The 22,947-nt window shown below is 36.8% G+C and overlaps 2 protein-coding genes across 8 annotated transcripts in view; both read right to left on the bottom strand.

Moving 5' to 3' along the window:
• Positions 1–978: 978 nt before the first annotated feature.
• LOC131124801 (uncharacterized) lies at positions 979–1,956 on the bottom strand. The gene has a single exon (XM_058065578.1). It carries the CDS (start codon positions 1,954–1,956, stop codon positions 1,093–1,095), a length of 864 nt encoding a protein of 287 aa, XP_057921561.1. The 3' UTR covers positions 979–1,092.
• Positions 1,957–3,746: 1,790 nt separating this feature from the next.
• col15a1b (collagen, type XV, alpha 1b) overlaps positions 3,747–22,947 on the bottom strand; it is a 43,834-nt gene continuing 24,633 nt past the window's right edge. For 4 of the 7 annotated variants that reach the window (XM_058068258.1, XM_058068260.1, XM_058068254.1 and 1 more), the window contains 29 exons: positions 20,666–20,719; positions 20,560–20,595; positions 20,354–20,482; positions 20,226–20,285; positions 20,122–20,157; positions 20,015–20,056; positions 19,845–19,907; positions 19,012–19,047; positions 18,835–18,918; positions 17,884–17,949; positions 17,755–17,790; positions 16,216–16,278; positions 16,051–16,140; positions 14,667–14,702; positions 14,516–14,569; positions 14,393–14,449; positions 14,245–14,304; positions 13,191–13,235; positions 12,690–12,753; positions 12,597–12,622; positions 12,393–12,491; positions 10,552–10,696; positions 10,404–10,471; positions 10,197–10,328; positions 7,982–8,080; positions 7,826–7,900; positions 7,559–7,756; positions 7,361–7,476; positions 3,747–6,160 (listed from right to left, as the gene is read on the bottom strand). In XM_058068258.1, coding sequence (XP_057924241.1) covers positions 5,938–6,160; positions 7,361–7,476; positions 7,559–7,756; positions 7,826–7,900; positions 7,982–8,080; positions 10,197–10,328; positions 10,404–10,471; positions 10,552–10,696; positions 12,393–12,491; positions 12,597–12,622; positions 12,690–12,753; positions 13,191–13,235; positions 14,245–14,304; positions 14,393–14,449; positions 14,516–14,569; positions 14,667–14,702; positions 16,051–16,140; positions 16,216–16,278; positions 17,755–17,790; positions 17,884–17,949; positions 18,835–18,918; positions 19,012–19,047; positions 19,845–19,907; positions 20,015–20,056; positions 20,122–20,157; positions 20,226–20,285; positions 20,354–20,482; positions 20,560–20,595; positions 20,666–20,719 — 2,292 coding nt within the window. In that variant the 3' untranslated portion in view covers positions 3,747–5,937. The remainder of the gene's footprint in view (positions 6,161–7,360; positions 7,477–7,558; positions 7,757–7,825; positions 7,901–7,981; positions 8,081–10,196; positions 10,329–10,403; positions 10,472–10,551; positions 10,697–12,392; positions 12,492–12,596; positions 12,623–12,689; positions 12,754–13,190; positions 13,236–14,244; positions 14,305–14,392; positions 14,450–14,515; positions 14,570–14,666; positions 14,703–16,050; positions 16,141–16,215; positions 16,279–17,754; positions 17,791–17,883; positions 17,950–18,834; positions 18,919–19,011; positions 19,048–19,844; positions 19,908–20,014; positions 20,057–20,121; positions 20,158–20,225; positions 20,286–20,353; positions 20,483–20,559; positions 20,596–20,665; positions 20,720–22,947) is intronic. The other 3 variants (XM_058068255.1, XM_058068261.1, XM_058068256.1) reach the window with 2 other exon arrangements.

Genomic DNA, 22,947 nt, shown 5'->3' with positions numbered 1-22,947 from the left:
AAAAATCAGGTTACAGAATATAAAATAAAGTCACTATTATGGGAATAAGGTCATAATTTACCAGATGAAATAGTTATTATTATTATTATTAAAATAGCAGAAATTTAAAAAAGCTTTAATTTTATGAGAATAAAGGCCAAATATTAGAAAAAAATTGCAATTTAACAGTAATAAATGCTTAATATGATTCAAAATAAGATTGACAAGAATAAACTCATATTATGAATAAAATAAAAAAAATTATATATATATATATATATATATATATATATATATATATATATATATATATATATATATATATATATATATATATATATATATATATATAAAATTTTAAAAAATGAAATAAAAAAATAAAAATGAATAAAATAAAAAGAAAAAAATAAAATATGAAATAAAACAAAAAGGAGAAAATTATGTGGGGAGGAAGTTAGAATATGTATATTATTTGAGTTGCATGGAGTTGGAATATTAAAGAAAAAATATATTAAAAAAATGAAATAAATTAAATAAAAAAATGAATAAAATAAAATAAAAAAATGAATAAAATAAAATAAAAAAATGAATCAAATAAAAAAGTTAGAATATGTATATTATTTGAGTTGCATGGAGTTGGAATATTAAAGAAAAAATATATTTAAAAAAATGAAATAAATAAAATAAAAAAATGAATAAAATAAAAAGAAAAAAATAAAATATGAAATAAAACAAAAAGGAAAAAATGATGTGGGGGGGTTAGAATATGTATATTATTTGAGTTGCATGGAGTTGGAATATTAAAGAAAAATATATTTAAAAAAATGAAATAAAGAAAATAAATAAACATAAAAAATAAAAGATGAAATAAAACAAAAAGGAGAAAATGATGTGGGGGGGGTTAGAATATGATGGGAATAAAGTGAAAATATGATGAGGAAATATGTAAGAAAAATATTTTGAAAAAAAGAGTAAAGTGAATTTGAATCAGGGGCTCAGCATGTGGAGGACAAAAGGCCTCCAAGCTCTGACTCAATACAACGCAGTACAAACGGGCCATATTCCAGACAAATGGTGATTAATCAGGATTAATTCCTCGGAGGAGGCGACTTTTTAGGTCTCAACGTTCAACTGAGCTTCGTAGTCTTTAACGATCTCAAAGTGGTCCAGCATGAAAGCGTGGATCTTCTCCAGCTGTTTCTCCGTCTCGTTCAAGGCCACGCCTTGCTTGTCGCAAACCTTCCCGCCGATCATCTCGTAGAGGCTGAGGATGGACATCTTGATCTGCGCCAGCATGTTGAGCTTCCTGGAGGCCGTCTCCTCGATGCGCTTCCACTCCTTGAACCAGTACTCCACCTTGATTTTGGACTCGAAGAGCTCAGGCATGAGGTGCGTGAGCTCCATGTCCAGTTCTTGCCTCTCCAGCTCGTACTGCTTCTGAAGAGCCAACTGGGTTTTCCTCTGCTGGTTGGTCTGCTCGTAGGCTTCGCCTTCCCGCTGAGAGAGCTGGTCCTCCACGCTGTGCAGGCTCTCGATGTGGTTGGTCAGGGCTTCCTCGTCTTCAAAGGACGTCATGCTGACCAGTTTCTTCATGAACTGCTGGTATATGGTGAGGGAGTGGACCACGTCCAAGCGTTCCTGCTTACGCTGCCTGAGCTCCGAGCACTTCCTGCTAAGGTTCTTGATCTCCTCGTCCTTATCCTGGAGCTCCTTCATCTCCCTTTCTACTTTGGACGTAGCTTGGGAGACCACCTCGTCGGCGAGATACGGATCCTTGCTGAGGAACAGATCTTCCACGTCGTTGATTTGGTGGATGAGCTCGTTTTCGCGTTCTTTCAGAGCCTCCAGGTTCAACTGCAGGGTGTCCGACTGCGCCTCCAGATCCTTCTCCTTGCGGCGGATCAGGATCTCCGAGTACATGTCGTCCCAGTCCGGCTCGGTTTCAGATCGAATTGTTTTTCCCGATGTGGACTTCATTTTTACATTTGGAATCTTGGACATTTGGAATCTCCGATTGGCTGGAATGCTGACTATCCCGTATCTGTTGGATGTATTTCTATACGTGTATCACTTCCTGATGTCGTCCTCTACTACGCCATCGTGATGACGCAAAGACACCGCATCGTCTCATCATGAGTGACATCACGTGCCGCGTCGTCGCTAATTTCATATTTGCTCCAAAAATTGTTATTTTTCTCTGAAAATTTGACCTTTTCTTCGTAGAGTTGGCGAAGCACCACTGTTAGAAAAAAGCCATGTCTATGCTTCACTCATAAGGTCCTTGAACGCACCACTAACCTTTCGTTTATCGCAGTTAATTGGTCCCAGCAAATTACATTTCCTTATTCGTAAACGTAAACATTGTGTCCATAGAGAACCCGTTCAGCACAGGGTGATGAATAAAAAAATGATCCAAAAAATGATAATTTTTGGAAAATGAGCTTGCAGAAAAACCAAACCTCTACCCCTAACCCCGATCCGAGGGTTAGGATCAGGGTTAGGCTAATCCTCGGATCAGGGTGAGGCTAGTCCTAATTAATTTCTAACCCTGACTCTGATCCTAAGGGTTAGGATCCTAAGGGTTAGGATCCTAAGGGTTAGGATCAGGGGATCAGGGTTAGGCGAATCCTAACCTCTAACCCTAAGGATCAAGTTTAGGCTTATCCTAGGATCAGGGTTAGGCTAGTCCTAACTAACCTCTAACCCTGACCCTGATCCTAAAGGTTAGGATCAGGGGATCAAGGTTAGGCTAATCCTAACCTCTAACCCTTAGGATCAGGGTTAGGCTAATCCTAACTAACCTCTAACCCTGACCCTGATCAGGGTTAGGCTAGTCCTAACTAACCTCTAACCCTGACCCTGATCCTAACCCTTAGGATCAGGTTTAGGCTTATCCTAGGATCAAAGTTAGGCTAGTCCTAACTAACCTCTAAACCTGACCCTGATCCTAAGGGATAGGATCAGTGGATCAGGGTTAGGTTAATCCTAACCTCTAACCCTTAGGATCAGGGTTAGGCTAGTCCTAACTAACCTCTAACCCTGACCCTGATCCTAAGGGTTAGGATCAGGGGATCAGGGTTAGGCTAATCCTAACCTCTAACCCTAAGGATCAGGTTTAGGCTAATCCTAACCCTGATCCCAAGGTATTCTAACAAGGCTGATACTAGGATCAGGGTGAGGCTACTCCTAATTAATTGATCCTCAGGGATTCTAAACCCAGATCCTAAGGGTTAGGATCAGAGTTAGGCTAATCCTAGGATCAGGGTGAGGCTAGTCCTAACTAACCTCTAAACCTGACCCTGATCCTAAGGGTTAGAACCAGGGCATCAGGGTTAGGCTACTCCTAACCTCTCACCCTTAGGATCAGGTTTAGGCTTATCCTAACCCTGATCCTAAGGGATTCTAACCTGATCCTAAGGGTTGGGATAAGGGTTTGGCTAGTCCTAAATAACCTCTAACCCTGACCCTGATCCTAAGGGTTAGGATCCTAAGTGTGAGGATCAGGGGATCAAGGTTAAGCTAATCCTAACCTCTAACCCTTAGGATCAGGTTTAGGCTTATCCTAACCCTGATCCTAAGGGTTAGGAGAATAACTGCATGGCGGTATGACTGATACTGATGATGATGACTGATGAGTGAGTGTCAGGTTTACGTAGCAATACTCATCCTGTATGGACTTGGTATCGCATCCAAACCAAAGATGTCAGTACCCCCCCCCCCCCATAAAATCAATCTTAGGAAGGGAGAACTTTAAAAAAAAACCCAAAGCCATGACAAATTTATTCCGTGACAATCAGTCAGTACAAACGTTTTTTCACATCACGAGCTCAAGTTTTGTTTCAACAAAAGAAACATTTTCGAAACTTCTTGTGCCGGTTAGTCAGCGTCTGCTATGCTACTCTATGCTAGGCTATGCTAGGCTAGGCTATGCTAGGCTAGGCTACGCTCGACCAGGGCAGGGGTGTCCAAGCCTTGTTTACCAGCAAGGGTCACATGGTGGAAAGAATGAAAGGATGGAGATATGTTAGAAATATTTCATCTCAAAGTCCTCATATTGCTGAAAAACATTTTAATCTTTTAGTCAATTTTTTCCTCGCATTTTTGATATTTTTACTCAATTTTGTTTTCATAAAATTTTGACTTTATTTAAATAGTATTTTCACTTTTTCTCCAACCTGCCTACTTTATTTTCATTTTTTTGTTTCTCATAAAATTATTTCCACGGAATATTAGGGCCACATTGGAAAAAATCATAATCTGAGATGTATAGAATAAAATCTGAAATTTGGTAAGACTTTTTTCTCATAAATGTAGGACTTAAATGTCATAAATCTACAAATTTATTCTCATTAATTTATGATTTTTTTCTAATAAATTTATGACTTTATCTTGGTCGATTTACAACTTCATTCTCATAAATAGAATTTTTTTTTGTCCTACATTTATGATTTTTTTAGTTTTAAAAGTTTACCGCTTTATTCTCCTAAATTTACTACTTTATTCTCATAAATTGACCACTTTATTCCCATAAATTTCTGACTTTATTCTCATAAATTTACTATTTTCTTAATAAATGTACAACTTTTGCTTCATAAATTCACAAAGGTTTTTCTCATAAATTTATGACTTTATTGTCATGTATTTACAACTTTTATTTGCATAAATGTACAATGTTTTTCTTGTAAATTTCTGACTTTATTCTTGCACATTAAAAACTTTATTCTCGTAGATGTACAACTTTATTGTCTTTGTATCTAATTTATGACTTTTTTCATAAATTTGACTTGAATCCTTGTATATTTATGCCTTTATTCTCATGAATTTCCGACTTTTATTCTCATAAATGTACAAATGTTTTTTTCATGAATTTGTGATTTTTTTTGGTAAATTTATGACTTTGGCCTAATAAATGTATTTATTTATTATTTATTTATTCTTGTAAATGTACAAGTTTATTCTCTGAAATTTAAGACTTTATTCTCATATATTCTCATGATTTTTTTTTCATTTTACATTCCTGATTTTATTTGAATGTACAACTTTTATTCTCAAAAAATATTTTTTTCAATGTGGTCCCAACACTCATAGATCACGATAAAAAAAAAAAAATTAGATTTGAACTTGTAAATGTACAAGTTTATTCTTGGAAATTTAAGACTTTATTCTCATGACTTTTTTCATTTTACATTTCTGATTTAATTTTAATGTACAACTTCAAAATCAGTTTTTCAATGTGGCCCCAACACTAGATCAGATAAAAAAAATTCAACTTTATGCCAATTGTCATTTTTCAGCAACCTAATTTTTTTCACTTTTTCACTCAACTTTATTCTTGAAAAATTATGACATTTTCAAATTTTTCTGTATTTTTTTCTAATTTTTTCTTTATTATTGTCCAATTACTGCTGATTGTTCAGTTTCCAAATATGTTTTTTAGTGTTGTTACATTGGCATATTTTAACAATGGCCACGGTCTAACAAAGGCACCTGGCCCGCACTTTGTACACCCCTGCACTGGAAGAATACTTGGTGATAAAAAAAACATAGTTTTTGTTGAGTGGCGATAGAAATATCTAACTATTGTGTTAAAAATAATCATTTGGACATGAAGTATATACAGTGTGTACTGTGTGGCGTTGCATACAGTACAGTACAGTACAGTACAGTGAAGTTGCGGGATTGTCAAGGTATATGCTAGCAAGAAGGAATCAACAAAAAAGTGAAAATAAATAATCTATACCGGGAAGTGTTGGCGAGCGGATTAGAAATGTGCCTTTTGAAAACAACGTATCCATACGCCGTCTGTGGCGGTCCAATGTACTTCTGGCGGGCGTCTACGTATAAACACTTGAGAGCGAATGCGATGTTAACACTGAAATACCTTTTCTCTGCAAACGTGCCGGCCATCACGTTCGATACCTGCCAACCATCACCTGCGTGCGTGCGTGCGTGTGGCCTTCAGGTCCTCCTCCGTTGATGGTCGCCCACGTACGTGTTCTCGATGCACAGCACCATGTAGAGGTTGGAACAGGAGCGGGGGTGTTGTCCCAGCAGGCGTCCCGTCTGAAGCAGCGCCGCTTGACCCGTCACCGCCATGTCGTCGGTCCGCCATGCCTCGCAGTAGTTTGTGGTCGCACGGATTCCCGTAGGGCTGGAACCGTGCCAGATCAGCTTCTCAGGCCTGGAAGGGACACACAAATACTAACACCTAGCATGTGCTTATATAAGTGCTATCTAGGAAACAGGCTAAAATTGCTACTATGCTAATGTTAGCATGCTGAAAATGCTAACATGCTAATCTTAACACCTAGCATGATAGTGCAAAGTGCTCAAGTACGTGCTATCTAGGAAATAGGCTAAAATGCTACTATACTAATGTTAGCATGCTGGAAATGCTACTATGCTAATGTTAGCATGCTAACACCGAGCATGATAGTGCAAAGGGTTTATATAAGTGTACCTATGAAACGGGTCAAAAATGCTACTATGCTAATGTTAACATAATAACACTGCTAACATACTAATGTTAGCATGCTAACACCTAGCATGATAGTGTTTAAATACATGCTATCTAGGAAACAGGCTAAAAATGCTACTATGCTAATGTTAGCATGCTGGAAATGCTAACATGCTAATGTTAGCATGATAACACAGAGCATGATAGTGTAAAGGGTTTATATAAGTGTACCTATGAAACAGGTTAAAAATGCTACTATGCTAATGTTAACATGCTAGCACTGCTAACATACTAATGTTAGCATACTAACAACTAGCATGATAGTGTTTAAATACGTGCTATTTCAGAAACAGGCTAAAAATGCTACTATGCTAATGTTAACATGCTGAAAATGCTAACATACTAATGTTAGCATACTAACACTTGTGTTAGTAAGTGTACCTATGAAACGGGTTAAAAATGCTACTCTGCTAATGTTAACATGCTAGCACTGCTAACATACTAATGTTAGCATGCTAGTATGATAGTGTTTATATGTGTCTACCTATGAAACGGGTTAAAATGCTACTATACTAATGTCAACATGCTAGCACTGCTAACATGCTAATGTTAGCATGCTAACACCTAGCATGATAGTGTTTATATAAGTGTCTACCTACATGAAACGGGCTAAAAATGCTACTATGCTAATTTAGGCATGCTAGCAATGCTAACATGTTAATGCTAACATTTTAATGTTAATGTATAATATGTTAACACTCGGATGACATAAGCTGTTTCTAAATGTGAACAAATTGCAGGCTGACAAGTGTGTGTGTTCCATCTTGGAGGTTACATGAAGCCTTCATAGAAACGGTGTTGCCACGGTAACATATTCCCAAAAGAACGCATGACGGTTTGAAGCTCTTAATTGGGATCCCTCACCATGCCGAGTTCGTCATCACGTTACGTCCATCAAAGGAGTAAATGGGGATGGATGTGTCGAATGTGCCTCCGTTTCCAGAGAAGATGGACATCCAGCTCGGGAACAGCATCTCACCCTGACGGGAAAGGGATAGGACAGGACAGTTCCGGTTATTTGGAATGAGAAGACGAAGACATCTTCAACCCGGTCTTCCTCACCCTCAGATTGACCACAGGCATGTCGCTGCGGTCCGCTTTCCTCACGATGGTGGCCAGGTCTTGGAGGTGTGAGGACAGGAAGGCCCTGTAGGTGCTGGTCAGGCCCATGGCGCGAGCTTGCTGGTAGCACTGGAAGTCGGCACCGCGGATGCCTTTCATGTCCCCTTTCAACGGTGCGTTCAGGGCCACCAGGTGGAGCTGTGGACAACATTGAGCTTCAGCAGCGTTGGAGAAGTAGAAGGACATTGAATATGAGGTTCCACTCACCCCGGCCACAGCGGTGAAGGTCTGTGGGAGAATGTTATAACTAGGCTGGTACCCTCGACTGCCCTCCTGGAGCTCCTATCAATGAATCAATGAACGCACACGCTGGAACCGAACGACTCTTTTTCTGTTTTGCTGTAATGCTCTATTTCTATGTACCTGACTGTGGCTCCTGTGTGGTCGGCTCCATTCTCCAGGTCTGCTGTGGGTCTGGGATGCTGATGAAGATGACGATTCAGAACGGATCAACTCCCCGAGCTAAGCGCAACACACACACACACACACACACACACATACATAAACACGCCATCAAAGCAAGGAACATAGCAACATATGGTGGTGAATACAGACAAGATCGGTCCTGTTTGAATCGAACACCATGACTCTTCTTAGTACTTCAGCCAACATTCTGCATAAATGTATAACTTTTGTTTGATAAATTCACAAAAGTTTTTGTCATAAATTTATGACTTTATTGTCATGTATTTACAACTTTTTTTTTGCATAAATTTACAATTTTTTAATCTCATAAATCTACAACTTTATTCTCATTCATTTATGATTTATTTTTTCTAATAAAGTTATGACTTTATCTTGGTCGATTTACAACTTCATTCTCATAAATGTACATTTTTTTTTCGTCCTACATTTATGATTTTTTTTTTATTCTCCTAAATTTACAACGTTATTCCCATAAACTTACCACTTTATTCCTATATATTTATGACTTTATTGTCATGTATTTACAACTTTTTTTGCATAAATTTACAATTTTTTAATCTCATAAATCTACAACTTCTCATTCATTTATGATTTTTTTTCTAATAAAGTTATGACTTTATCTTGGTCGATTTACAACTTCATTCTCATAAATTTACATTTTTTTGTCCTACATTTATGATTTTTTTTTGTTTTATTCTCCTAAATTTACAAGGTTATTCCCATAAATTTATGACTTTATTCTCATAAATGTACAATTTTCTTCATAAATGTACAACTTTTGTTTGATAAATTCACAAAAGTTTTTGTCATAAATTTATGACTTTATTGCCATGTATTTACAACTTTTTTTGCATAAATTTACATTTTTTTAATCTCAGAAATCTACAACTTTATTCTCATTCATCTATAATTTTTTTTTCTAATAAAGTTATGACTTTATCTTGGTCGATTTACAACTTCATTCTCATAAATTTACATTTTTTTTTATATTTATGATTTTTTTTAGTTTTATTCTCCTAAATTTACAATGTTATTCTCATAAATTTACCACTTTATTCCCATAAATTTATGACTTAATTCTCATAAATTTACACTTTTCTTCATAAATGTACAACTTTTGTTTGATAAATTCACAAAAGTTTTTGTCATAAATTTATGACTTTATTGTCATGTATTTACAACTTTTTTTTGCATAAATTTACAATTTTTTAATCTCATAAATCTACAACTTCTCATTCATTTATGATTTTTTTTCTAATAAAGTTATGACTTTATCTTGGTCGATTTACAACTTCATTCTCATAAATTTACATTTTTTTGTCCTACATTTATGATTTTTTTTAGTTTTATTCTCCTAAATTTACAACGTTATTCCCATAAATTTACCACTTTATTCCCATAAATGTATGACTTTATTCTCATAAATTTATACTTTTCTTCATAAATGTACAACTTTTGTTTGATAAATTCACAAAAGTTTTTGTCATAAATTTATGACTTTATTGTCATGTATTTACAACTTTTTTTGCATAAATTTACAATTTTTTCTTGTAAATTTATGACTTTATTCTTGCAAATTAACAACTTTATTCTCGTAAATGTACAACTTTATTGTCTATAATTTATGACTTTTTTCATAAATGTGATTTTATCCTCGTATCCTCATATATTTATGCCTTTATTCTCATGAATTTATGCCTTTTTTCTCATAATAATAATACAATTATTATAATAATAATAAAATTATTATTATTATTATTATTATTCTCAAAAACTATTTGCATAATAATAATGATAAAATAATAATAAAATAAAATTTTATCCTCATATCCTCGTATATTTATGCCTTTATTCTCATGAATTTACAACTTTTATTCTCATAATGTACAAATGTTTTTTTCATAAATTAGTAATTAATTTTTTTGTACATTTATGGCTTTGGCCTAATAAATTTATGACTATATTCTTGTAAATGTACAAGTTTATTCTCGGAAATTGAAGACTTTATTCTCATATATATCCATGAATTTTTTCATAATAAACAGGTAAAACAGGTTCCAATATATGAGCAAACGAATTCAAACCTGAGGACCTTCTGTCACGGGCCTGATTCCTCAGCATTTCTCTTCCGTTGACGATCAATGAAACGCACCTGAAGCTTGCTCCAGCCGTTGCGTACTTTGATGTACAGCTCCCCCCCGCTCTCCGCCACGTATGCCAAGGTTCCTTCGGTAGCGCGTTGCATGTCTCGGGTCAGAGCATGGACCGTCTTATAGGTGCTCACCTACGTAAGCACACACCATCAGTGAGAGAGGAGTTGAACACGTTCATAAAAAAATGGTATTGTGGTTCTTCTAACCAGGTTTGAATATCCAGGAGATCCTGGGGGTCCAGGAGGACCAGGAGGACCTGGGATGTTGACACCTGCTGATAGAACATATGCAACTTCTAAATAAAAACCTCAACGCATAGAATCATTTCTGTTATGTGCATTCATGTCCACGCACCTGATCCAAAGGCTGGTACGGGTCCCGGGGGTCCTGCAGGCCCCGGTGGCCCTCTAGGACCAGCGCGTCCCAACCCAGGGGCTCCACGTTGGCCCGGAGAACCAGGAGGACCTGGTGGTCCAACCACTGACTCGCCTTTTGGACCCTGAAGGAAAGATGGCGATTAGAGGTGGGTGAGTCATGATCGTGTCGCACAAGAGTCGCTTTTTTACTGAATCTGGACTCGCGGGTACTCATCTCTGTGAATTCACCCCTGCTAGCGCTAGCAAAAAGGAAAGCAGGTGACTGAGTGACTGTGACTTAGAAAAAGACTCAAGTTAAAGACTCAAGTTTCACTGACTCACGGGTGAACAAAAACTCAAGTTTCACTGACTCACGGGTGAACAAAGACTGAAGTTTCACTGACTCACAGTTTGACAAAGACTCAAGTTTCACTGACTCATGGGTTGACAAAGACTCAAGTTTCACTGACTCACAGGTTGTCAAAAACCCAAGTTCCACTGAGTCACAGGTGAACAAAGACTCAAGTTTCACTGACTCACGGGTGAATAAACACTCAAGTTTCACTGACTCACTGGTTGATAAAGTCTCAAGTTTCACTGACTCACGGGTGAACAAAGACTCAAGTGTCACTGACTCACAGGTGAACAAAGACTCAAGTTTCACTGACTCACGGGTGAACAAAGACTGAAGTTTCACTGACTCACAGTTTGACAAAGACTCAAGTTTCACTGACTCATGGGTGAATAAAGACTAAAGTTTCAGTGACTCACGGGTGAACAAAGACTCAAGTTTCACTGACTCATGGGTTGACAAAGACTCAAGTTTCACTGACTCACAGGTTGTCAAAAACCCAAGTTCCACTGAGTCACGGGTGAACAAAGACTCAAGTTTCACTGACTCACGGGTGAATAAAGACTCAAGTTTCACTGACTCACTGGTTGATAAAGTCTCAAGTTTCACTGACTCACGGGTGAACAAAGACTCAAGTGTCACTGACTCACAGGTGAACAAAGACTCAAGTTTCACTGACTCACGGGTGTACAAAGACTCAAGTTTCACTGACTCACGGGTGAACAAAGACTAAAGTTTCACTGACTCACAGGTTGACAAAGACTCAGGTTTCACTGACTCACGGGTGAACAAAGACTCAAGTTTCACTGACTCACGGGTTGACAAAGACTCAAGTTTCACTGACTCACAGGTTGACAAAGACTCAAGATTCACTAACTCACGGGTGAACATAGACTCAAGTTTCACTGACTCACAGGTTGACAAAGACTCAAGTTTCACTGACAAAGACTCAAGTTTCACTGACTCACAGGTTGACAAACACTCAAGTTTCACTAACTCACGGGTGAACAAAGACTCAAGTTTCACTGACTCACAGGTTGACAAAGACTCAAGTTTCACTGACTCACGAGTCGACGAAGACTCAAGTTTCACTAACTCACAGGTTGACAAACACTCAAGTTTCACTAACTCACAGGTGAACAAAGACTGAAGTTTCACTGACTCACAGGTTGTCTAAGACTCAAGTTTCACTGACTCACAGATTGACAAAGACTCAAGTTTCACTAACTCACAGGTTGACAAAGACTCAAATTTCACTGACTCACGGGTGAACAAAGACTCAGGTTTCACTGACTCACAGGTTGAAAAAGACTCAAGGTTCACCGACTCACAAGTTGACGAAGAATCTGGTTTCTCTGCTGTGCTGTGTGACAAGCGACTGAAGTAAATCGAACACCTGATTCACTTATTCACTCGGTTCAGTAAAGTGTTCATCAACTGACATTATTGATTGACAGAATCAATTGAAAGGTCCAGGAATCACTAACCACGAGTCCCGATCGCCCGGGAAGCCCCGGAGGACCAGGTGGGCCCGAGTCACCCTTTTCTCCTCTCTCCCCTTTGGCTCCCTGGTCGCCTTTGGCACCCTGAGTGACAGGTTGACATTTTGAAAGAATAATAATAAATACATGTTAGCATGCTAACAATGCTAATAATAAACCAGGTGTGAACGCATATGAACGCATACTCACCGCAATCCCTTCCACAAATGCAGTGGCTGGAAAAGACAACATGAGAGCCGTTCGACATACCAAAGCATCTCTGAGACATATCAGACTTCTTACCAGGTGTACCCGGTTTTCCAGGTATGCCCACGTCCCCCTTTTGTCCTTTGGCGCTCTTGGTTTCCTGCACACAGTATGAAATAAAGACATGAAGTATCCGAGTGTGGAGGTACTTTATATATGAGGGTACGTGATACCAGACAAGAGACCTTCCACCACAGCCAAGTCAGGTCAGGAATTAAAAACCGAATTCCAATTGTGGCTTCACTTTGGTTAGGAACAAAGTGTTACGGATTGGGATTCAGCAAAGCAGGTTTTTTGCACAAAGACAGTTCCCAAACACCAAAAACGCATCTTGGGTGCACTGAATGAAGAACTGAGTCCAGCAAACACAAAACCGATAAAGCCAGGCCGGGTGAGGAAAAGCAAGGGGTGGGTGACAACAACAAGGGGCGTGGCCAGAGAGCTGCCATGCTGCTCCATGGGCGCCCCCGATACCAAGCATCGGATGCTAGCGTTTCCATGGGACGGTCCCGCTCGGACGGTCCCAATCGGACTTACTGGTCCCACTTTGCAGTGCGGTCTGGGGCGCACCGGAAACACGGTCTTGAAGAGAACAGCAACGTTATCAGCATCAACTTGTCTTATCTCAACTTCACTCTTTGTTTTTTCCACCATTTTGGCTATTTATTTTACAAAAGGTGACTGTAGGGTTGTTATTCCATGTCTACAGAGCTCTAATAATGTTATTATGTGTATTTAGAAGGTGGTAAATAGCTTTTATATGTCTTATATCTCTTATTATGTCTACGATATTGTGTAATAGGAGTGTAAAGGTGACTATAGGGTTGTTATTTCATGTCTACAAGGCTCTAATAATGTTAAAATTAGTATTTATAAGGTGCTAAATAGCTTTTATATGTCTTATATCTGTTATTATGTCTACGATATTGTGTAATAGGAGTATAAAGGTGACTATAGGGTTGTTATTCCATGTCTACATGGCTCTAATCATGTTAAAATGTGTATTTAGAAGGTGGTAAATTGTGTTTATATGTCTTATATCGCTTATTACGTCTACGATATTGTGTAATAGGAGTGTAAAGGTGACTATAGGGGTGTTATTCCATGTCTACAGGGCTCTAATAATGTTAAACCGTGTATTTAGAAGGTGGTAAATACCTTTTATATGTCTTATATATCTTATTATGTCTACGATATTGTGTAACAGGAGTGTAAAGGTGACTATAGGGGTGTTATTCCATGTCTACAGGGCTCTAATAATGTTAAAATGTGTATTTAGAAGGTGGTAAATAGCTTTTATATGTCTTTTATCTCTTATTATGTCTACGATATTGTGTAATAGGAGTGTAAAGGTGACTATAGGGTTGTTATTTCATGTCTAAGGTGCTCTGTTTTCATCAAACATTGGGTTTTGGCTCTTCGTTCAGCGGTCCTTGAATGCACCACATGCTCTGAGCTGCTCTGTACTTGTCCAGAGGGTGTGTATGATGGAGATGCAATAAATGTCAGCTCATAAATACATATACATGATACTGTACATCAAATAGATACACAATAGAAAATAGTCAATAAATGAAGTCAGTAAACTTACTCCATTTAATCCCAGAATTCTTCCTGGAAGTCCGGGCGGACCTGGTGGACCAGGAGGACCCTAAGAAGAAATATACGTATGTGGTGTCACGCAGTTCATTAGCCTGTCAATGCTGTGAACGGATCAATAACCATATTTCATTTCTTACTGGTTGGCCAACAGAATCTCCTTTGTCTCCTTTCCTCCCAATCAGACCAGGTCGTCCCTGTGGAGAGAATACGTTGGTAGAAATCCACATCTTCATGGTAAACATCTCATAGCAATGACTCACGGAGCGACCAGGGAATCCATACTCTCCTTTTTGTCCAGGAGGTCCCTGCGGGCCCTAAAAAGTAGCATCAAACATAAAGCAGCCGTGAAAATTAGTGTCATATTTTGTCATATTTGTGTCATATTTCATTCAGTGAGTGTGATGAACTCACAGTCAGTCCAGCAGGTCCGGGGAGACCACGATCACCCTGTCACAGCAGAATATTCACATTCATTTGTCCATAATGTCATTCAACATGTGGAACTGTGAACTGATTATGTGATGCATTCAATTGTAATCTGATTCATGTTCAAATGAAATAAAACCGTTAAAATTTTAAAAAAAAATTTATTCCAAAAAATTGAAAAACATTTTTTTTTATTAAATTAATAAAATAAAAATAACTTAAATTATATTAGGAAAGCAGGAAGTGAACAAATGTAACAGTTACTGATTGTAAAAGTACCAGATGGAGGGGTAGGATTTAATAAGCTTTGCTTCTTCCTACTCCTTTTGGACATGTGGAACTGTGAACTGATTATGTGATGCATTCAATTGTAATCTGATGCATGTTCAAATTAAATAAAACCATATAAAAAAATTACAAAAAATGAAAAACAATTTTTTTTATTAAATTTAAAAAATAAAATAAAAATAACTTAAATTATATTAGGAAAACAGGAAGTGAACAAATGTAACAGTTACTGATTTTAAAAGTACCAGATGGAAGGGTAGGATTTAATAAGCTTTGCTTCTTCCTACTCCTTTTGGACATGTGGAACTGTGAACTGATTATGTGATGCATTCAATTGTAATCTGATGCATGTTCAAATTAAATAAAACCATTACCATTACTATTACCATTACCATAAATAAAGCACTGCTGTTAAGTGAGAAAAATGCATATTTATATTGGGTACTAGAAGTGTAAAGATGACCATAGGGGTGTTACTTTGTGTCTAGAGCAGGGGTCGGCAACCTTTACTATGAAAAGAGCTATTTTACCCCCTAGCCCACTAAAGAGAAATACCCTGGAGCCGCAAAACATACGTTTAAAACAACGTTGGAGGGAATTTGGGGCTATCAAAGTAGTTCAGATAACAAATGACGAGTTAGAGTACTCTTGCTAGTAAACTAGCAGTAAACTACTGTAAACTTACCTGATGCTCTGCCGCAAACAAGTTCCCATGCAGCTGTTTTTTTTTTTAATTATCTTAATTTTCCTTCATGTTTCTGCCAGAAATCAGTCAGGATGCATTCATGGTCACACACAAAATTGGATTTTTTTTTTTAAACTCATTACAAAGACGTGTATTTTCCCCACTCGGGTGTTAAAAAATATTCAAGCATTGCAAAGGGAGCCACAACAAAAAGGCTGAAGAGCCACATGCGGCTCTGGAGCCACAGGTTGCTGACCCCTGGTCTAGAGGGATCTAATCATGTTAAAAAACATATTTACACTAAAAGGTAGGAAAGTGATTTTCTATGGTCTAACTACCAAAATATTGGGTTTCTAACTGAGATACTGGATAGTTCGAGGTCTCTGTTTCTGTAACCTTGATGCCTCGAGGACCCTGGGGGGCTCTTGGTGCAGACAAAAGGGATCCATCAGCAGCAATGGTCACACCTGGCTCCCCTTTGGCTCCCTGTTAGCAAAGAGCATGTTTACGGTAGATTGACTTGACAATATTATATTATTTTAATGGAATCTGTCTTCTCACCTTGAGGCCTGATGGCCCCTGGATGCCGGGGGGGCCCACGTCTCCCTTTGGACCCCTCGGGCCCTGAAAAAGAATGCACGTTTCAGCGTTGCTTGAAAATAAGAGTACAGTAGATTACATACATACATACATTCAAAAATAAAAGCACAATAAAACCAAAAAGTTGTCATTTTATGAGAAAAAAATAATATCAATATTAATTAATAATAATAATAATAATCGAATATATTAATATTAATAATTGAATATATCACTATTAATATTTTATTAATTAATTAACAATACTTAATTAATTAATTATTATATAATAGTACAATATAATAATATTAATAAATATAAATTTTTATTATTAATTTTATTAATTATATACTAATAACAAATTCATGTTGTATATTAATATTAATATAAATATTAATATTAATGTTAATATTAATATATCAAATACAACATGAATTTGTTATTACTATATAATTAATAAAAATATCTCAAATAAAATATACAATTGTAAATATACTGTAAACAAATAAAATATAACTTTTTACTCGTGATATTCAGAGTTTATTCTCGGGAAGTTGCAACTTTTTTTGTCTTAATATTTTGACTTTATTCTCCATAAAATTACAGCTTTGTTTCCATTTCTGTTGTTTGATTTTTATCATTTTATAATTCTATAACTATTTCTTCCAACTACTTATTTTCTGTGTTCATAAAATTATTCTCATAATTATGAATTAGTTATTACTATATAATTAATAGAAATATCTCAAATAAATATACAATTATAAATACTTCAAACAAATAAAATATAACTTCTAATAATTATTATAATATTAATATTAATAATATAATATAATATTAATAATATAATACAATATTAATATATAAAAATAATATTAATATTATAATAATTATTAGAAGTTATATTTTATTTGTTTACAGTATATTTATAATTGTATATTTATTTAAGATATTTTAATGATATTTTTATGAATAGTCATATTAATATATCAATATTAATAATGATATTAATATATTAATATTTTTTAATATTTTTAAAATATTTTAAAAAATATATTAATATATTTTTGTTGTTAAGTTGAACTGTTCTTTAAAAACCTGGAATGTTATGAGAAACAAAACAAATAAAGTTGTCATTTGTGGAAAATCAGGTTGTGCAAAAAGTGATACGTTCAAAAAATTACGTCAAAATATTATGGGAATAAAGTCATGATTGCAAAAAGAACATTTCTAAGAAGAAGGTTGAAACAGTTGGGAGAGAAAAACATTTACAATTAAATTACAATTTTAAACAATAAAAAAAAAATTAAAAACAACAAATAATTTTGTGAGAATAAAGTTGCATGTATAAGTCGTGATGGCTTAGGAAAAAGCAAACTCTCTGACATGGCTGCTTTACCTGCCCTTGGAAGCCCAACGACAGCAAAAAACAAAACATGAAAAGTGTGTCATTTTTGAATTTTTGAAATTTTTTTTAATATTTTTCTTAGAATGAAGTAGAACGGGTGAAAATGTTCTTACGGGAAATCCAGCTCTACCGGGCAAGCCCTCGGGACCCTGAAACACGCAAACAATACGTAAATCAAGCAAGTGAAAATGATTCAACTGTGTTCACCGTTCCAGGATTATTCCCTGACATCTGCCACTCACCATGGGCCCCCGTGCTCCCCTGACCTCTGTGAAGTTGAAGATGCCTTCTGTGACGTTGAGGAGCACCTGTGGACAGAAGATGGATGACACAAGAGTGACGTGCTGTCAATCATTCGGATTTGATGGAAGTTACAGTAGGTTTTTATTACAATTATTTCAACTTTATTCTAAAATCATCTTTTTTTTATTATTAGGACTCATTCCCATATTATTTTGTCTTTATTCCTGTAAAATAATAACTTCCCCCCCAACCTATAAACCCCCAAATTGCAACTTTATTTTTTTTCTTTACCTTTTCAAATAATTAATTAATTTTTTCCTGAATATTTCAACTCCATGCCACTAAAGCCACATTCTTTTTGCTTGTGATATTCAGAGTTTATTCTCAGGAAATTGCAACTTTTTCGTCTTAATATTTTGACTTTATTCTCCATAAAATTACAGCTTTTATCCACTTCTGTTGTTTGATTTTATTATTTAACTATTTCTTCCAACTACTTATTTTCTGTGTTTATAAAGTTATGCTGATAATTATAAATTAGTTATTACTATATAAATAATAAAAATATCTAATATAAAAATAAAAATAAAAATAAAAATAAAAATAAAAATAAAAATAAAAATAAAAATAAAAATAAATATAAATATAAATATAAATATAAATATAAATATAAATATAAATATAAATATTTTTATATTTAATATATGTTTTTTAATATATATTTTTATTATATTTATTATATATATAATTATTATATATTTAATTATAAATATATAACTTGTAATTTTTCTAAATTTTCAACTTTCTTCTTCAACTTTCTTTCTTTGTGTAATATTTTCTCATAAATATTTTTTTTATTTTTTTTTTAGTTTTCCCTGTCAGCTGGGATAAGCTCCAGCCTCCCCTGTAACCCCAAACAGGAACGGTGGTATTTTAAATGGAGCACGTACATCTGACAGATTCAGGACAGGTCCCGGAGGTCCAGGAGGTCCAGGCGGTCCTGTAATGCTGAGACCGTCAGCACCGCGATCACCCTGCGGGACGCGGAGGATACCGTTTATTTTTGGATAATACATTCAGGAAGAGTCAGATATAATAATAGAATATAAGTAAAAGAGAAAAATTACCTTTGGCCCTGAGGTACCCCTTTCTCCTTTCACTCCCTGTGCATGAAGAAAACACAAAATTAAACATCACAGTCGATCATATTGGAATAAATGATGAATTGTATTTTGTAATATGGCCATAGAGACGTGTTAGTTAGTTGGACCTCACAGCTAGGAGACCAGGGTTCAATTCCACCCTCGGCCATCTCTGTGTGGAGTTTGCATGTTCTCCCCGTGCATGCGTGGGTTTTCTCCGGGTACTCCGGTTTCCTCCCACATTCCAAAAACATGCTAGGTTAATAGGCGACTCCAAATTGTCCATAGGTATGAATATGAGTGTGAATGGTTGTTTGTCTATATGTGCCCTGTGATTGGCTGGCCACCAGTCCAGGGTGTACCCCGTTTCTCGCCCGAAGACAGCTGGGATAGGCTCCAGCACCCCCCGCGACCCTCGTAAGGATAAGCAGTAGAAAATGAAAAATAAAATAAAATAAAATAAAATAAAATAAAATAAAATAAAATAAAATAAAATAAAATAAAATAAAATAAAATAAAATAAAATAAAATAAAATAAAATAAAATAAAATTAAATTAAATTAAATTAAATTAAACTAAACTGTATTATGGAAAGCAGGAAGTGAACAAATGTAACAGTTACTGATTGTAGAAGTACCAGATGGCGGAGTATGATTTAATAAGCTTTGCTTCTTCCTACTCCTTTTGGACATGTGGAACTGTGAACTGATTATGTGATGCATTCAATTGTAATCCGATGCATGTTCAAATCAAATAAAACCATGATCATTACCATTATGTTTATTTTGAGAAAGTTACAACCATCTTGTCCCCCTTACCCTTGGTCCTGGTAGTCCAGCAGGACCTTGCAAACCGTCTTGTCCCGGGTGGCCTCTATCGCCCTACGATGAAGCAGTTAAAAGTATGAAGTGCAGATAACAGGATGTAGACTAAAACCTTGTAAAACACAAGTTGGGGAGTCTGAGGGTGGATTATGTAAGAGGTGTACCTTGATGGAGGGTCCTGGTGGACCTGGCGCTCCAGCTTTACCCTACATAAAACACAATACATACAATACGTATCTGTATAACTTCTCAATCATGGTAGATGTGCTACCTTGGGACCTTGTGGACCAGGTAGACCAGGTGCACCCTGAAGCAAAGAAACGAAGCATAAGAATGGATTTCCGTTTCAAACCCAACCCAGGTAGTAAGACTGACCGGCGGCCCCGCGACTCGTCCTGAACTGAGCATGTCGTACTTTCCGGATCCTTCCATATCCTGGAAAACAAGCTATGATGTTCACTGACAAGACCAGGCTGGATACAACTGAAAAGAAACTGGTTCACCTCTATGAAGAATTTAGTTCCTGCAGGACCGGGAGGCCCAGGTAGTCCTGGTGGGCCTCTTTTTCCTGGAGGTCCACTTTTGCCTTGAGGTCCCATAGACCCTGCAACGCCCACAGATCCACATTCACCCTGAAGAGATAAGAAGAAACTCAAGAGTCCGGTAGTTCTGGACTCCCTTCTGATATACTTCGAATAGTCAGAACTACCTTCGGTCCAGGTGATCCAGGCATGCCTCTGTCACCCTAAAAAACCACAACGTAGAACTAGAATACTTCCGTAAAGTACTCACATATGTAGTCGTGATGAGCTTACCTTCTCTCCCGCAGATCCACGGAGGCCTGGAATCCCGTCTTTTCCTGCTGGACCCTAACCAAACAGACAGACTTCAATGGGGAGCACATTTGAGCGAAGATCGGTGAAACCCAGCTTAAGCAGGCATTCAAACGCGGAGCCAAAGGTGACTCGCTTTAAAGGAATACGTAACTACCTTGTGATGAGATGATTGTCCGTTGTCATGGCGACCCGCGACGCTTGAATGGAGGAAAACGGACTTTTGTCAGGGCCCCTGAATCAAACGCAACCGGACTATCCGTGGTTGGATTAGGCTTCATCGGTTCATGCTAAGTCCAGCTGTGATGGATTCGAACGCCCTGGACCAATGACAGTATTCTTCTACAAGTACATTTTGCCTTTTCATTTGAAAGGTTGCAATGTTCGATGCCTCCACTTGCCTCCATTCAAGCGTTGCAGATGACCGTGAACTTGGTCGACTGAGCATCAAAACACTTTTTTTATAGTTTGGCTGCGACTTATGAATCAAATGGACTGTCCAATGATTAAAAGATTTAATCGCGATACATCACATTTAGTCTACAGTTAACTGGTAATTAATCATAGATTGAAATAAGATCAAATCTCTTTATTGTAAAGGATTTGTTACGCACTCAATGATGATAAACAAAATTTATAGTCCACGACAATCGGACTTATCTTCAGGAAATTGTGAAATAATATTTTTTATTCTCATCACTGGAATGGGAATTCCAAGTCACAGTATTCCTAAAAAGCATGCAACATTTAACCAAGCACAGCTCAATCAATGGTCATGTGACAATTTAGCCTTTTCGGCAACAGGGAAAGGTCAAGGTCAAGTTGACCGACAAAGCAAGCCCATTTTTTTGCAGTTTGTCGAATAGGAGAAGCGATGCTCAGCCCGCGATGGCATGCGTGTTCTGCAACGTTGTGTTCAGCTCCCTTCAAGTGGATTAATATTGGATGGCGCTATCTGCAGGGGAATGTACGTAAACCCTGTGAATAGCAGGGATCAACCACAACGTCTAAGAGCTTAGATCAGGGGTGCCCAGACGCTCTTCCAGCAAGGGCTACATTTGTGAAAAATAAAGGCATGCTAAGAAGTTGTAAATATTGCAAAAAATACTGCATTTGAGCTTTGTCAAATGGGTGAAAAACGTATTATTAATATCAATTTCACTTTTTTCCCATTTTTTGCATTTTTCCAAATATTTCAACTTTTTTCACTACATTTTCTTCTCGTATTGATGACTTTATGACTTTATGAATGACTAATATTTGTACTTTATTTCTGTAATATTGTAAAAAAAATTAAAAAGTTTTTTGTTTATACTCATTGTTTCTACTCTTTGAGCTACCAGTAGCTCCTAAACATTTCCAAGGCTTTATTCTTCAATTTATTCAACTCCTACACCCACTAAATTAGATTGTGGGGTTCGGCAGTAGTCCGGAAGTACTTGGGAGTAGTTGGGAGAACAAAAAATAATTTATGTAGAATAAAGTCATATTGTAACGGGAGCAAAAGTTGCATGTATAACTCGTGATGGACTTGGGGGAATGGGAGTTACCAATTAATGGGAGTCGCTAATTAACCTAGCATGTTTTTGGAATGTGGGAGGAAACCGGAGTACCCGGAGAAAACCCACGCATGCACGGGGAGAACATGCAAACTACACACAGAGATGGCCGAGGGTTCTTTGAGCTACCAGTAGCTCCTAAACAATTTTCAATTCATTTATTCAACTCCTATACCCACTAAATTAGATAGTGGGTTTCGGCAGTAGTCTGGAAGTACTTGGGAGTAGTTGGGAGAACAAAAAATAATTTATGTAGAATAAAGTCATATTGTAACAGGAACAAAAGTTGCATGTATAACTCGTGATGGACTTGGGGGAATGGGAGTTACCAATTAATGGGAGTCGCTAATTAACCTAGCATGTTTTTGGAATGTGGGAGGAAACCGGAGTACCTGGAGAAAACCCACGCATGCACGGGGAGAACATGCAAACTCCACACAGAGATGGCCGAGGGTTCTTTGAGCTACGAGTAGCTCCTAAACAATTTTCAATTCATTTATTCAACTCCTATACCCACTAAATTAGATCGTGGGTTTCGGCAGTAATCCGGAAGTACTTGGGAGTGTGAAACAAAAAATAATAACAATAAAGTCATATTGTAACGGGAACAAAAGTTGCATGTATAACTCGTGATGGACTTGGGGGTAATTAATCGCCAATTAATGGGAGTCGCTAATTAACCTAGCATGTTTTTGGAATGTGGGA

The sequence above is a fragment of the Doryrhamphus excisus genome, chromosome 3 (genome assembly GCF_030265055.1).
Source record: "Doryrhamphus excisus isolate RoL2022-K1 chromosome 3, RoL_Dexc_1.0, whole genome shotgun sequence".
Lineage (NCBI taxonomy): Eukaryota > Metazoa > Chordata > Actinopteri > Syngnathiformes > Syngnathidae > Doryrhamphus > Doryrhamphus excisus.
The sequence above is the reverse complement of the archived record's forward strand: the minus strand, read 5'-3'. Positions and strand labels throughout refer to the sequence as shown.